Raw genomic sequence first — 14962 nt, 5'->3', positions numbered from 1 at the left:
GCTGCTGAGGTTAACAGACCCTTTCTGCAGCCTCGGTGGACCAACGGTAAAATGGCACAAGCAGCTGTGTGAACAGTTTGATTTATGTTGATGTATGTTCATGAAAAGCAGATTAGATGTTCAGTGAAAGAAACCTTTCAAGGCAATCAATGACAATTGGTGTGATGACCACTGGTCTGGTTTAAACAGCTCATTGCTGTAGCACAGGATTATCTGAGCTGATTTCCAGCAGGTGGCGACACTGGACTGGGACACAGAGGTTGAATATGTTGGTAAACACTTCGAGCTCGTACGTACATCCATCTGCTCCACCTGGGATCCACAGATTGACTAAGCTGCTCACCTCTATTGAACATTAACATTAAACTGTGGGGCACTGATATTCTGACACAGGTCTGAGGAATGAAGTTAGCGACACATTCAGTGCATTAAACATCACTGTGCTCCATGGAATCTGGCCTGTTTTTCATTTCTTGAAGTGTCCACCTGCTGGTCAGTTTGAGCTGGATTTCAGACCATGGAAGTGTTGCCACAGAACTGACAGATCGAGGACCACGAAACCGTCACAAAATGATCCGACTGGTTAGTCCACACTTAGAGAACGTCTGCAGATCTAAGACATTATGTATCTCACAGCTAAATGTCTTTCATGCTGAAAACAGTCATCTCTGTTTGCATTTGTCCTTGCGACTGCAGATTCTCTTAAATTGAAATAATTAAGATTATCCTCCATGTAATCACAAAGCTGGTTTTAACCAAGTGTTTCCTTAATAAATAATTTTCTGTCCAATCTCGAGTGTTGCCAAAACTCCAGCTGTTATACACAGTGATTTCAAAAATCTATGAACGTGAGTTAAGGGTAGATTTCAGCTTTACTGAAACAGTGTGGTTGTTCATAGATGTTAAAAATCTACAGAACTCGTCCTTTAAATTTGTCCAAATACTCACAGCTGTTTCTTAGACTAAAATATTCTCTTTTCAATAAGTCTCATGGAATTTCTTTTGGGTAAAACGCTGAATGTGACACACAGCAACAACAGTTTCCAATCATTACTGCTGCAGATGTTGGCAAAAGTCAAAATGCTGCTTAGTTATGATTCAATCTGCCTTCAAACATCTGTTTAACACTGTGGCACTGAAGTCACTGTGCCCTGAAATGTTACTGGGTTTTAAAGCCAATAATGGACCAGAGGGTGCAGGGTGAGCTCTGATTAAATGACTGTTAACTGGTTGACACGTTGAATCTCAGCAGAAATGTCAAAAACAAGTTTGGGAACATGTTGAATAACTAATGAACTAATCAAAGTAAAAGTACTTTGGCCTTTTATTTTTAATTAAACAGCACAAACAGAAGCTGATATAATTTTAGATAAAAATATTTTGAATGCGTCAGTCTAACATTTATTGTAAGTTCAGAACACATTGATTCAACAGACCATTGGCTGCTGCTGCATCTTTCAATGGGTCGGCCTGTTGACTGAAAACACAACTGAGAAATTATAAAGTTATGTTATTCATAACTTTCATATATCATTGTTCAGAGAGGAAACATTTGACTGAAGAGCTTGGCTTCACTCAGCCGCCACATTCACAACATGAAGCGACGTCACCGAGCTGCCGCCAGACAGGGTTCTCGTGGTTCTGCTCGGCCTCTCCTGAGATTAGTAAACCCTTTATGGTCACCAGATGTTACGCAGTTACAGGGACTTGCTCCCAGTCACAAACCACAGGGTTAGTAAAGGCCAACATTGATGTTGGTGGGGTCCAAGTTAAAAACAGAAAAGAGACAAACTGTTGCAGCAAAGTCGGACGTTAGTTAATTTAAGCTTTAAGATCTCGTATGACTGGAGCGATGAGGCCTAAACCATGCAAGAAAAATTCCCTCCATTTGAAAAACAAGTGTCAAACCTGCGATAACGTTCAGCAAACAGTGCCAGGACTTCCCGTGGAAACTATGATGCCCATTGCAGCAAAACAGACCTTGAAAAGAATTTGCTGCTTTCATGGAGCCTTAACCTGAACTTTGCAGCTCCGAGCTGGTGCTCAGTCCAACCCTGTTCCCTCTCACATCTAGTCCAAGATGTGGCCACAGGACTGCTGTCATCACATCCAGAAAAAATAAACTAATAAATGTATCCAGGACAGACAAGATACTGTGTCCATCCTATTGTGGCTAAAATACCTGCAATTTTTGATTAAAGTACATTTTATTCTGTCCACTTGATGGTTTCATTCCAACAATTTCTATTAATAATATATTTTTCCACAAAAACTGTGTGGTACCATCAAGTCAATGTTCCAGTCCACAATCTGTCCATTTACATCAGTGACGTTACAGTGAGTGAAGACCAGGAAAGGCTGTTGAGCTGAAGCCGTCAGTCACATTATAGAGGCCTTAATCACATACACAGTTTTAGAAACATCCCATGATTTCCAAACAAGTACCTTCCTCCCAGTACTTGCCCCTTCCAGCTCCAACTTCACTGGAGGTGAGAGACCTTGAAGGCTGAGGTGCTGGCAAAGTCCAAGAAGAAGGGTCCTTCCTGTTGGGGCAGGAAGGTGGTGGGGATGACGTTGTAGATGCCTGCTGGGACGTGGTCCAGCTCCATATAGCAGAAACCACATCTGTTAACACGATCAGTCAAAGAGGAGACATTCAGATTGAGAAGAAGCAAACTACCAAGATCTCCTGGTCAAAACTGAAGCAAGTAAACACTTGATCTGTTGTACAGGCTTCAACAGAAATGAAGGGAATGCTCATACGATTCCAGCACAAAGCAAACATACACCAACACATGAAACCAAGATGAGACAGTCCACTGAGGTTTTAACATGCAGCCACATAACCAATACTTCGGCTTGTACATGAACTCTAACATATAAGGTGGAGCCATTAACCTAAAGGTATCATGAACACTGATAAGTGGCAGACCAATGCAATAAGATCAATACTGCTGATTAATGAGAACCGACTTTGTTCCTCATGTGATGATGTTAATTACTGGGTTATTTGAAACTATGAATGCCTTTGATCAGGTTCAAATCTGTGATTATTTCTGACCAATCGAATGATCGTTTCCCTTATTTATTGTACATTACTTTGTACAGTGAGGAAATTAATTCCACATTATTGGTAAATAATCAGAACTTCAATTTGTCAGACTTCTCCAGCTTTAACCCAAGTTTCTGTGCAAATTTCAGAGTTGGATGAGTCCACCAGACCCACTGGCAGCCTGAAGTTTCTGAAGACCTGCCTGTGCGTGTCTGTCCACTGATTGTTAGTCCAAATGTACCTGTAATCTCCACTGCTCCTCTTCTGAAAGCCCCCTGGGCCTAGATCTGCCACCGTCGACACCATCATCATCTCAAAACCAACACTGTACTGCCTGCAGACACACACAAACAGCGTCAACACAGACTGACGATCTCTGGCTCTGGCTGTTTACCTTCTTTCTAAGAAAACCGTCTTCATTAAAAAAACATTAATTAGCAGGTTACTCACATAGGACTAAACTGCAGCACAGAAATTACAAAGATATGCCTGAGGTTGTTTAAGAACTTTGTCTCCATTACATAGTTCATCCACTGACAAGAATATCAGACCAATTCATCAGTTGAGTGAGTCAGACCTGGATCCTCGGAGCTCGATGAGCAGCGGGCCTGACCGCTCCAGGCTGACCTGATAGATTGGGTTGTGTTTGTACGAGTCCTTATAGTTTCCGCAACCTCCAGCGTTGAGGCCCTTCCACTGGCCGTTGATCTAAAGGCAGAAGCAGAGTCACAATCAATCACTTTCCACTTCAATTATCAGGCCAACAGCAACGAATCAGCAATCCTAATTCTTCTACCAAATTTGATTAAAGACAGTAGCTGGTCAACATAAACACACCAGTTACTGCATATTATGCACCAAGAAACTCATTTAAAGATTACAATTGGCTATAGTGACGTCAGAGCAGATTACCATCCCACACAGACGTATTGATGGGGATTACACTGCCCTATAAAACAAATCATATCTGTTCACTTGGTGTACAGATAACTTACCCTTTTGGTGTGAGTGAAGGGATTTGGGATCTTGGAGAAAGTGAATTTGCATCCAGAGTACACCTATAGGAAGAAACACACCCTGTGATTTACCCTGAACATGAGCTGCTGCAACAGAAGAAACTGGTTTTAATCAAAGGAAGCAGATGTCTGGTATAATCTCAGCGGCTCAGAAAGTGAACTGTATCAAGCTGAAGTATGAACCACCAATGTGGGGGCAGAATCTGTTGAACAAAAGAAAACAAGCAAACCACCTAAGGAGCAACAGAAAGACTAAAACTACTTTTCCATTATGAACATATTCATGACAACACACACAATAGAGCTTTCACTTCAGGACTGTTTGGCTTTGGACTCTGGCAAAAACTCAGTGGACAAGAGAGTTGAGTTTTCGAAGAGACGAGCTGGTCTGAGCTTTCATGGACGGCGTGATGAGAGAGAGAATTTGGTTAAGCCGGGCCAGCTGCAGAAAATACATGCATTGTGTATTGATACACTGACATAATACATCCCTTAACCCTAAACCTAACCCAGACCCAAGCCCGATTCCAACCTGAAACCAAAGACCAGGTCTCAGAGATGTCAGGACCAAACAATGGTGGTGGAAACCTCAAACTGTTGCTCACAGACAGACATACAGGTAGTCATTCTTCTGCGTTGGTCTGTCATTCCCGAACGAACAATGTGAAGTATCATGTGAAGTATCACAGGACAAACAGGTCTGTTTTTTTCACAGACACTTCTTGTGTAACGACAAAGGCTGGAGTCACTCACCATGGACAAGTAATCCATAGAATCTCATGTGTCTCCTGGGCCTAGTAGCATCTTTTTAGGGGCATTTTACATATTAGTGCCTGGATGTCATGACATTTTTAGAGATCAACCTGGATAAAACTTAATTTTAATAAAATGCTCAAAGACTCAGAGAGAGACTGGCCAAAAGATTAAAATTCTCTAAGACTGACTCCTAAGCCTGCAGGCCAGACCTTTGCACTGTCCTGGACTCAGAGCTGAATTTCAAAGCTCATGTGGGGTTTGCCACTAAAGTGCGTCATGACGCAGAGTGGACTATTTTAATGGTCAGTGAGAGTCACTAAGAAGGTCTGTTCCCATGAGGTAACATGAAGACTCAAGTCCAAACTGATTCAAAAGTACAAGTTTATGTGTGAAGTCTTCCTCACCCGCAAGGTGTAGTTGATGGTGTTCTGTTTCTCGTACTGGGAGACAACCAGTGTGAAGGTGTGTGTCCCGGCGCTGGTCAGCCTCATCTTGGTCAGGTAGTGAGGACTGTTGATGCGGATCCCATCGATGTACGGAGGGGGGTCCGCTGTGGAGGCAGCCAGGGCAGTTTATTTAGCGAAAAACCAAAGGGCAGCTGACAGTAGAAGTGGACACCAGACACTGTTAACTTATTGATGGTGTGTGACACGTTAACTCACAAAATATGCTTCAAATGTAATGTAATATTATATACACTATAAATATGCAATGGATAATGTATCAGAAAGGGTGGGAGTTGTAAGAGAGGGACAGTTTCTGAAGTCTGAAGAATTTGTTCACAGGTGACATGTGGCAGAAACAAAGGTGTGACCAAGTGCTGCCATTACAGCATCTACAGGACAAATGTCACAGAGAGAAAAAGCATCTGTCAAGCTTCACCTGGATAGTACACCTTCTTCCCTTCGGTCTTGTAAACAACCAGGGTGATAAACTCCCTGTTTTGTGCAAAATCATCCTGGACAAAAAAAAAAAAAAAAAACAGCCATTAGACACAAGTGAGAATTTACAATCTCAGCTTCATGTTTTGAGGTTTGACAATGATCATATGTATAATAAATAGGGCTGGATAATGATTTCTGAATACTCAAATGGTCATTAAATTTTAAAAAATTATATTTCATGTGATTTTTGTCTTTGAAAACAAAGACCCATGGTTTTCTCTGCCAGCACCTGGAAATAGTCAGTATATCACTGCACTACAGCAGCAGATAGAAATAGAAGAAACTAGCAGTGCAAACCAGGTTAGATGGATCACCAGGACCTGTATCTGTACCTTGTCAGTGATGTGTCTGGTCAGCAGCACCCACACCGCAGCCCCACCTGCTGGACACTGGACCTCCAGCCTATACTGGGGATTGTTGGCCAGGCTGTAGACATCCTTCACTGGGCCCTGCTTCCCATCCCAACTACTGCATGGTGCACAAACCAAAACACACGTTACACTGCGACTCTGTGTTTATAACAGGAAGATCACTAGTTACTGGTTTTCCTACTCAAGTTATGTATTAGGCATCCAACAGCAGGTCTCTCATGGAAATTAACAAACACACACCTGTGAATACAGGAGGACTCTTTGAAGAGGGTGGGGTTCCAGCTCAGGTAGATGACGTCATAGTAGTGACAAAGGTCTTCCCATGCAATCCAGAAAACACCTGGAGAGCAACACAGGACAACAATTCTTGTGTAATCTGAACAAACCTTGCCCCAACTAATCCCTCACTGGCATTCCATTAACCGGAAGTGCCAGTTATTTTTAATCATAGAATCATCCTCCCAGCATCAACTGTGTTTTTAAGTTACTACACTTTTTATGTTGCCTGGTCCTCATAATTTGTAATGTACCGTAATTCCACTCTTTTCTGAATATACAGTAAAATTAGACCCCAGGGAAAAGGTCAGCAGCTACAATAATGAGTTCAGTATCAACAGCATACTGTGTCAAAACTTCACAGAGCATGTGTTTCTCTCAGTCCTGCACTGAAGAAAAGAATGGGCATACCATTATCAAACTTCTGTGCAGTCTTAGGGTCAAAGTTTAGGTATTTGAGGAGCTCAGGTGTCCAATTCTTCTCATCGCGCTCGCTGTAGCGTCCCTTCCAACGCAGGTGACTCCATGGATTCTTCAGCTGCAGGAAACGCATTCCCTGCAAGAACAACATACCTGGAAATGTGGCCTCAGTTTCAAACACAGCTGGAGAAACAGCAACATTACATATTTATGGAGGAAGGCATTGGAGACAGGTGGCTTGGATCATTTATCAGAAAAACAATCATATGCATTCTTTATTTGGAAACTGCTGCAGTGCTTCACTGTAATAATTGAAAAAAAATCATGTGTCTGCTGACAGACTTTGGCAGCTCATTTACAAACCTCATTTAACTTTTTTAGCATTTTTTAGAATACTTTCTATGGTGTTCTGATGCCATAATCTTAATTAAGCGGACCTTGTATTCCCGGATGTCAAGAACTGCGTAGGCGTGAGTTGGAACTAAACCCCATTTCTCCCCTTCTTCCTCTGTCATCACACCCGTTGCCGTGGTGATGAGGACGTCGCCCCTGTGAAACCTGGACACAGAAACAGATGCAAGAGGAAAACAAACAGATGGTCAAATGTACAGAGTAAGAAGAGAAAAAAGGTGGAGATGTTTTTATAAAAGTAGGAAAGAGGCGTTTCTGTGTGTTCTTGACCTTTGGAAGAGCATGCGGAAAGTGTCTTCTTTGCTGAATGACTGATTGTCAGAGTGCATAGCGATACGTTCAGGGATCCAACCAGTGAGCGCGTGCAGATCGATATTCTATATTACACACCAAAAACACAAATGATGAGTTCTGGGTTTGTCTACAGCATTACCTATAGGGAGAGGGACATGGCAATATGGCTGCCAATATTACACAACATTAATTTCCAAATTTACTGCAATTTTAAACATTTCTAGACCTGGAAGTGATTAAATGTATTTTATTATAAACTGAATTAAATAAATAAATGACATTATCGTAGCTCTGCATTTTGAGCCACTCTTGTAAATATGAGCTTCAGTCCATTTAACCTGGGAGTTGTTAGATACATCCAGGCTTCATGCAGTAATTTAAAAACAGCTCCATCTCCTGGTTCCTCCACCTTTACTCACAGAGTTCGAGCCAGGGAAGTCGTAGCCTCCCATCACCTTCATGTAGGCCTTCTCTATCAGGGAGACCCAGAGCTCATTCCTGTTGCTGGAGTAGGAGCACAGCAGCTCACCGTTACGATCCACCGGCAGGTAGTCGTCTATAATCACCTACAACAGGGACAGAAACCTGTCGTTGATTTGTCAGATAAGCACGAGTGATGTTGAGAGATCACACAAAGTAACTTCATGTCTAGTTTGTCCATAAATCGAATGTCTGTGAACACAGTGTGTATATTCACTGACAGTCGGTGTGTGTGACCATATTATTCTGCTATACTCTTGGTTAGGGCTGCAACAACTAATCGATAAAATTGATAATTGAAATAGCAACAAGCACATTTATCGATTAGTTACGTATAGTAGCTGAGTCGGCACACAGTGATACGGCAAGCAGCCGTTGCGGCCCTACTCTTTGTGTTTTATCAGTACAGATGAACCGGCTGTGGAGATTTGTCTTTTACCTTCCTGGGAACGCCGTTGATGTGAAGTTTGACCATGTACTTCCCACAGGGATTATACTCTGGTTCCCCTCGTCTGTTCTGAGGGTAGATGATGCTATAGCACAAACACACAGGCTTGTTTTTAAACCTTGTAGGGACTTAAACTGACTCATTAATTTCCTGAAGACATGCCCTAAGCTTGTCTAACCCTAACTCTGACTTAAAATCAAGTTGTCTCTTTAAAATTCTGTGATTTACATGGAGGAGACCTGGACTGTCGCCACATGTGACTGTGCAAACAGGTTTCACTGATCACTGATGGGATATGAAGTGAATCTATTGTTGCTTTTTATTTTATCACGTCGATTATTATATAACACCTGGTTGTACCAAAACAACGTGGTGCCATTTTCTGTGTAAATGTTTAGCTCCTTTAAACCTAAATGCCTATCTTGCCACATTATCTGACATTTACCTCATACATAATGTTTCTTATTTTGGTTCAGATAACCCCTTGAGAGAAATAAAACAGTGTTTGTACAAAAGCTGCCTCAGACACCAAACATGGATCAAACTCTGACAGCAGCATGCAGTACCTGGTGATAAGCTTCTTGTTGTAGCGCCTCTCGTAGGCTGCGCTGATGGCTAGTGATGCCACAAAGGAACAGTCCGACACCACCGTCTGAACAGCAGGAGACAAAAGCATTTTTTATGAGCTGAAATGTACAAACATTCACACTTGAACAACGCAAATAAGGAGTTTGACAATTCAACATATTTAACAACATTTGGATTACGGATACTGTAATTTTCTGCAAACGGTTATTTTAACATGTCGACCATGAAGATCCTGATCTATAATCTTACACCCTCTATGGGCTGAATGTAAAAATGCATATGGGGTAAATGAGGTAAACCTCATTTAAACTTCCACGCAGGAAACCAAAATACAGTAAAGCAAAAAATATGTAGGAACAGTGGAGTCTTATTTAAAAGGCACAGACTAAGCAAATGTTTGTCAAAATTAGATGACAACAATATTCATTTCGACCTGTTTGATGCTGAAACTGGACACAGACATGATCATGGTTGGGTTATTGCAGATCTCATCTGGTCGGACCCAGCGGGAGAAGATAGCTTTCTGTTTGGGTGACAGTGCCAACTTTCCTGTTTTGTCTCTAGGTGGAAGAAACAAACAAAAGACAATAAAGCAAATATTGAAAATGTGGCTGACGTCCCTCCTCTCTTCCTGTTAACTGTGCACCCAAACCAATGTCTAATGCAGCTTTAATGACCAACCACTTTGAATGCAGCAGTTCAAACAATAAGCGCTGGGTTGTTCACAGCTGACAAATTCTCAATTTAACACTTTTTTGAATTTTGACAAAACATTAAAACACAAACACACTTAAAACAAACTGTGCATGCAGTTAAACAGGTTTCGCAACCAACTGATTCACATCCTAACAAGATGGAGATGGAAATTAAACAGATAATCAGTTATAAATACCAAGGAATTAACAGCTTATATTGTTTATTTATTATTTTATTTAATAAATGTTTAGTCAGTAATTTGTTTCTCAGCTGTATCAGTAAACAAAGATGTTTCAGACCAGGGCCTCATTTTCACTGGATTTAACTTGACAAATGAGAAAACCCTTTTCTCCCATTGCTTTGTTCTAAAACAGATGAGTTATTCTAAAACAATGACAGGACAGATGTAGAAACCATTTCCCTTCACCAGTGCAGAAACTTGTCAAAGAAAAAAAAAATTCAAAACATAAAGCTGATCCTTAACTTGCGTGCGGGACAACATATGTTGGCTTTGGCACTGTGCTGCTAAACTTAAAATGACATAAAGCTACAGAAACTCACGAGAAAGGGACGGGAAAGGCAAATCGCTCCTTCAGGTCCACACTCATGAAGGGCACATAGGCGATGCTATTGATTGTAGAAGTACTCCTGAAGATAAAGGACAAGATTTATGAGAAAAAAAAAAAAGGTTCAAACTTTCCTTTGGTTTCAGGCAGATTTATTTTTCTGTGGGGTGTAATGCCACCCACCCACACCACCACATGGTCCCAGTAATGTTTTTCTGGACATCTTTTCCAGAATAGGGTTTTTGTCATTTAAGAAATCAAAGGAGATTTTTCTATGACAATCATAATTTTACTGCAGAACATTAAAGATGAGGGTCTGTGTGAACTCAATGAAAGTAGACCAGACTCAAACAGCTGGCTCACCTCAGCACCTCGATCTCCTCAGATGTGTAGCGCTGACTCTGGGGCTCGCTGGACTGGACCGCCCGGATTGGTTGTGGCCGGTCCTGGAGGGTAAAGTCAGGCCCCAATGGGAAAAACTGGCGGACTGGTCCCCCAGAACTGCCACCAGTGGGCTTGGTTCCAGAGAGTCCTGTCCTGTCCTGAGCCTGGGCTGGAGTTGATTTGGACTGGGATTCTTTAAGACCCTCGGCCCTAAAGAGAACATTGTGGAGCAATTTCTTAAATTTGATCTGGAAAATTTAAAAAGTTTTCTATGAAAAAAATAAATTAAAGTTTCATGAAAGAAAACAGGGGCCATGTATACTGATCTAACCCGTGTATTGCATTAAGAATGAGAGAACTAAAATTTTATCTAAATCTATTATTCATCTATTAGAACTACATCTATTAACCTAAATTAAACAAATAACCACAATAATACATATTGCATGTTCTACTGCTGAAGCAACGTGTCAAACGAGGGTCATAGGAAGACTCTGCTGTATAAGGGTCAAACTCAAAATGCATCACCAGCTTTTCATTACAGTGAGAAACTGCACCAGCGTAAAGTACGAGTTCAAAGCTTGGACACACTTTACTGTTCACTTCAATGAGAAAGTATGTCCAAACTTCTGACTGGTGCTGTATTTTCAGTGAGCACAGATGGAATAAAACACAGGTGGACATTCATAACCACAAGAAGGTAACGGCTCACTTTCAACATTTACCTGTCTAAAGCTTGATGAGCCAGCTGCTTCAGCTTTGTTTGCAGCGCCTGGTCCGATGTTTCATTGGACTGTTGCAAACACAGTAAGAGACAAGTGGAACTAATGTGAGGGAATGTAAAGTAAGAGACGGTTGTTATGACTAAGACAGAACTACCGTCTTGATGCACAGCTCCACAGCCTGAGTATAGAGTTCAATGGCTTCATCGTCATTTCCCTTCTCATCTTCGTTGAAGGCTTGGGTGACAAGGAAGTGGGCACGTTCCAGGTCCACCTGCTGCCGGGACTTCAGTGGGTCGCTCTTCTCTGCCTGGACTGGGACACATAAAAAAAAGCTAAAGTGACACTAGTTTCCTGCGTCGTAGAGTGTTTCACCTGAAAATCCTACATGATGCAAGAGAGTCGCAGCTGGGGGTGGAACAAGACCTGTTTAGGTTAATTTCTGCTCTGCACTGGACAGGATGGCATTTAAGGCAGAACCAAGAGTCTTTCTTTCCTGTCTGAACCAAAATGCCAGTCTGCCATCAAAAGGCAGGAGGTGGAAACTCTGTGTACTTTTAATAAGTAATACCGAACACAGTCGTTCAGACATATCTGATTAAAAAGACGCACAATTACTCCTCTGAATAACACAGAAGCAGCCATTTCATCAATTACACCAAATGGAAACAGGAGCAGCATAAAGTGAACGTGTTTACTGGAACGTCTTCTTAAAGTTATGTTGAAGCTGTGCCTGTTTCTGTTCAGATCATTTTGGACACTGCAGTTGACTGGCACTGTGTTATATTTTGGGTGTGACCATGACTGTTGTAGCACCAACATTCTCACTGTGGTCACACCCAAAATGTGGAAACAGTCACGGGAAAAACCAGTCAGCAACTGAGAAAGTATGTCCTTAGGGCCTCTTCAGGAACCGGGCAGCATAATTTCATCCTTTTTGCTAGTCACCTCTGCATCAACCAACATACGATGATTCAAAACAGAGCAGATTAACAGAAGGGACACCCCCATTAAATTAACTGAAACCAGTGGATCAGTGGAAGGAGAGGGGACACCAGAGATGTGTGATCTGTGATCTCCCAGCAACATAAAGCAGCGGTCAGGTGAGCTTACCAGCACCGTGAAGGGCTTGGACCCGACTCAGGTATTCACTGACTTTGTCCTGGACTCCGTCCAGTTTGGACCCTGCCATGCCAGCATATATGAGGGCCTGGGCCGCCTCCTGCAGCAGAGACAAGACTGAGTTTTGGACATGTTACTGTGCTCAAACAAACAAACTACAATAAAAACATTCACACTCTCGGGTCTTTGTTGTTGTTTAGGAACAAACAAATATCACTCAAAGCGAAAGTGTTTACTGTTAGAGCTGGAAGGTGCGCAGGTGAAACGTGACGTCACGTACCTTATAATAAAACACAGCCTCGGTGTATTTGCCATCGCGGTCAAAGGTCACAGCAGTTTGGGCAAATTTCACAGCATCGAGCTCCAGCGCTGCGCAGTCCATGCTAACAGCTAACTAGCTGCCGCCAATCCAGCTGAACGGCCGTCTGTCATTCGCAACACGGTCCCGTCGTCAACTCCGCCCGCGCATGTTGGCGATTATCTGAACATGAAGAGTCCGCGCTGCTTCCCGCCGCCAACAACAGCTGCTCGACTTTAACTTTACCTTTCGACAGGTGGCTAGTCCAGCTAGCGTGCTTCCGGTTCCGTGTACTGGCGCAGGCGCACTAGAGTCCGCCGCTACGCGCTGTGAGGTGCGTCACGTGATGACCCAGATATTTAAAATCTATAAATAATTTCATAATAAATAAGAAAATCTAAAATGACCTGTCAGGAAGTCATAAGGTTGGGCAGGTCAAGGAAAGAGGAAGTGATTTTAAATAGAATGAAACATAAAAGTTGAACATTGAAACCTCAAAACAGGTAAATGTGAGCAGCATAATAATAAGATTAAGATTTTGTCCCACAAAATGTAAAAAAATACTAAGTGGAATAAAACTATAAAGCTATAAAAACTATAAGAGAACAATATGTGCCTATGTATGTATATGTACTGTATGTCCAGTATATGGACATCTTCTTCTCCTTTCAGCTGCTCCCTTCAGGGGTCTCCACAGCCAATCATCTGCCTCCATTTAACCCTATCCTCTGCATCCTCCTCACCCACACCAACTATCCTCATGTCCTCCTTCACTACATCCAAGAACCTCCTCTTTGGGCTTCCTCTAGGCCTCCTTCCTGGCAGCTTTAACCTCAGCATCCTTTTACCAATGTATTCACTGTCCCTCCTCTGAACATGTCCAAACCATCTCAATCTGGCTTCCCTGGCTTTTTCTCCAAAACATCTAACATGAGCTGTCCCTCTGATGTCTTCATTCCTGATCCTATCGATCCTCGTCACTCCCAGAGAGAACCTCAACATCTTCAGCTCTGCTACCTCCAGCTCTGCCTCCTGTCTTTGTCTCAGTGCCACTGTCTCTAAACCAGACAACATTGCTGGTCTCACCACTGTCTTGTCCACCTTTCCTTTCATTCTTGCTGACACTCTTTTGTCACACATCACACCTGACACTTTCCTCCACCCGTTCTAACCTGCTTGCACACGTCTCTTCACTTCTTTTCCACACTCTCCATTCCTCTGGACTGTTGACCCTAGATCCTTAAAATCCTCCACCTTCTTCACCTCTACTCCCTGTAACCTCACCGTTCTACTTGAGTCCCTCTCATTTACACACATGTACTCTGTTTTACTGCGGCTAACCTTCATTCCTCTCCTTTCCAGAGCAAACCTCCACCTCTCTAGATTTTCCTCCACCTGCTCCCTGCTCTCACTACAGATGACAATGTCATCTGCAAACATCATGGTCCACCAGGTAAAGTGACGACAGATACATATTGCACTGATGGTGATTCACCTTATAATACAGTATTGGACATGATCACAGCAGATGGATGACAATTGCACAGTGTTAGTAGTGATCATTGTAGAGTGTGACAGCAGCAGGAAGTGAATATTTAGGTCAGTCTGTCATTGAACCTGCTGTCCAGGGCAGACAGGGCGTCTTGCAGGGGGTGAGACTCGTGGTCCGGAATAGATTATTTAGCTTAGCCAGGACCCTTCTGTCCCCCACCTCCCTCACTGAGTGCAGAGGACAGCCCAGGACAGAGCTGGACTTCTTGACGACTTTATCCAGCTTCTTCCTCTCCCTCTCCGTGATGCTGTTGCTCCAGCAGAACCACACCATACAGGATGGCTGATGCCATACATGTCATCAATAATAACAATAATACATGTCATTAATAATAACAATAATACATGGGATTAATAATAACAATAATGCATGTCATTAATAATAACAATAATACATGGGATTAATAACAATAATACCATAATTGTCATCATATCCTCAATAATGAACAATAATACATGGGATTAATAATAATAATACATGTCATCAATAACAATAATACATGTCCTTAATAAATCTGAGCAGGAGGAGGAAATGAAAAGGGATAAAATTAATAAGTTCAGTTTTAA

General features: G+C 42.2%; 1 protein-coding gene across 1 annotated transcript; it reads right to left on the bottom strand.

Annotated features, from left to right (window-relative positions):
• Nucleotides 1–1306: 1306 nt before the first annotated feature.
• capn7 (calpain 7) lies at nt 1307–13149 on the bottom strand. Its single transcript, XM_026316708.1, has 21 exons — nt 12827–13149; nt 12538–12646; nt 11582–11739; nt 11428–11495; nt 10682–10912; nt 10314–10400; nt 9490–9616; nt 9035–9120; nt 8460–8553; nt 7960–8106; nt 7517–7623; nt 7273–7393; nt 6827–6971; nt 6380–6479; nt 6101–6236; nt 5707–5782; nt 5229–5374; nt 4048–4110; nt 3630–3760; nt 3294–3386; nt 1307–2625 (listed from the first exon to the last, which is right to left on the bottom strand). The coding sequence occupies exons 1-21, from the start codon at nt 12926–12928 to the stop codon at nt 2481–2483; spliced, it is 2472 nt and encodes an 823-aa protein (XP_026172493.1). The 5' UTR covers nt 12929–13149; the 3' UTR covers nt 1307–2480.
• Between the last annotated feature and the right edge of the window lie 1813 nt (nt 13150–14962).

This window comes from Mastacembelus armatus, chromosome 16 (genome assembly GCF_900324485.2).
Source record: "Mastacembelus armatus chromosome 16, fMasArm1.2, whole genome shotgun sequence".
NCBI lineage: Eukaryota > Metazoa > Chordata > Actinopteri > Synbranchiformes > Mastacembelidae > Mastacembelus > Mastacembelus armatus.
Note: the sequence above shows the minus strand (reverse complement) of the source record. Positions and strands in the feature narration are given on the sequence as shown.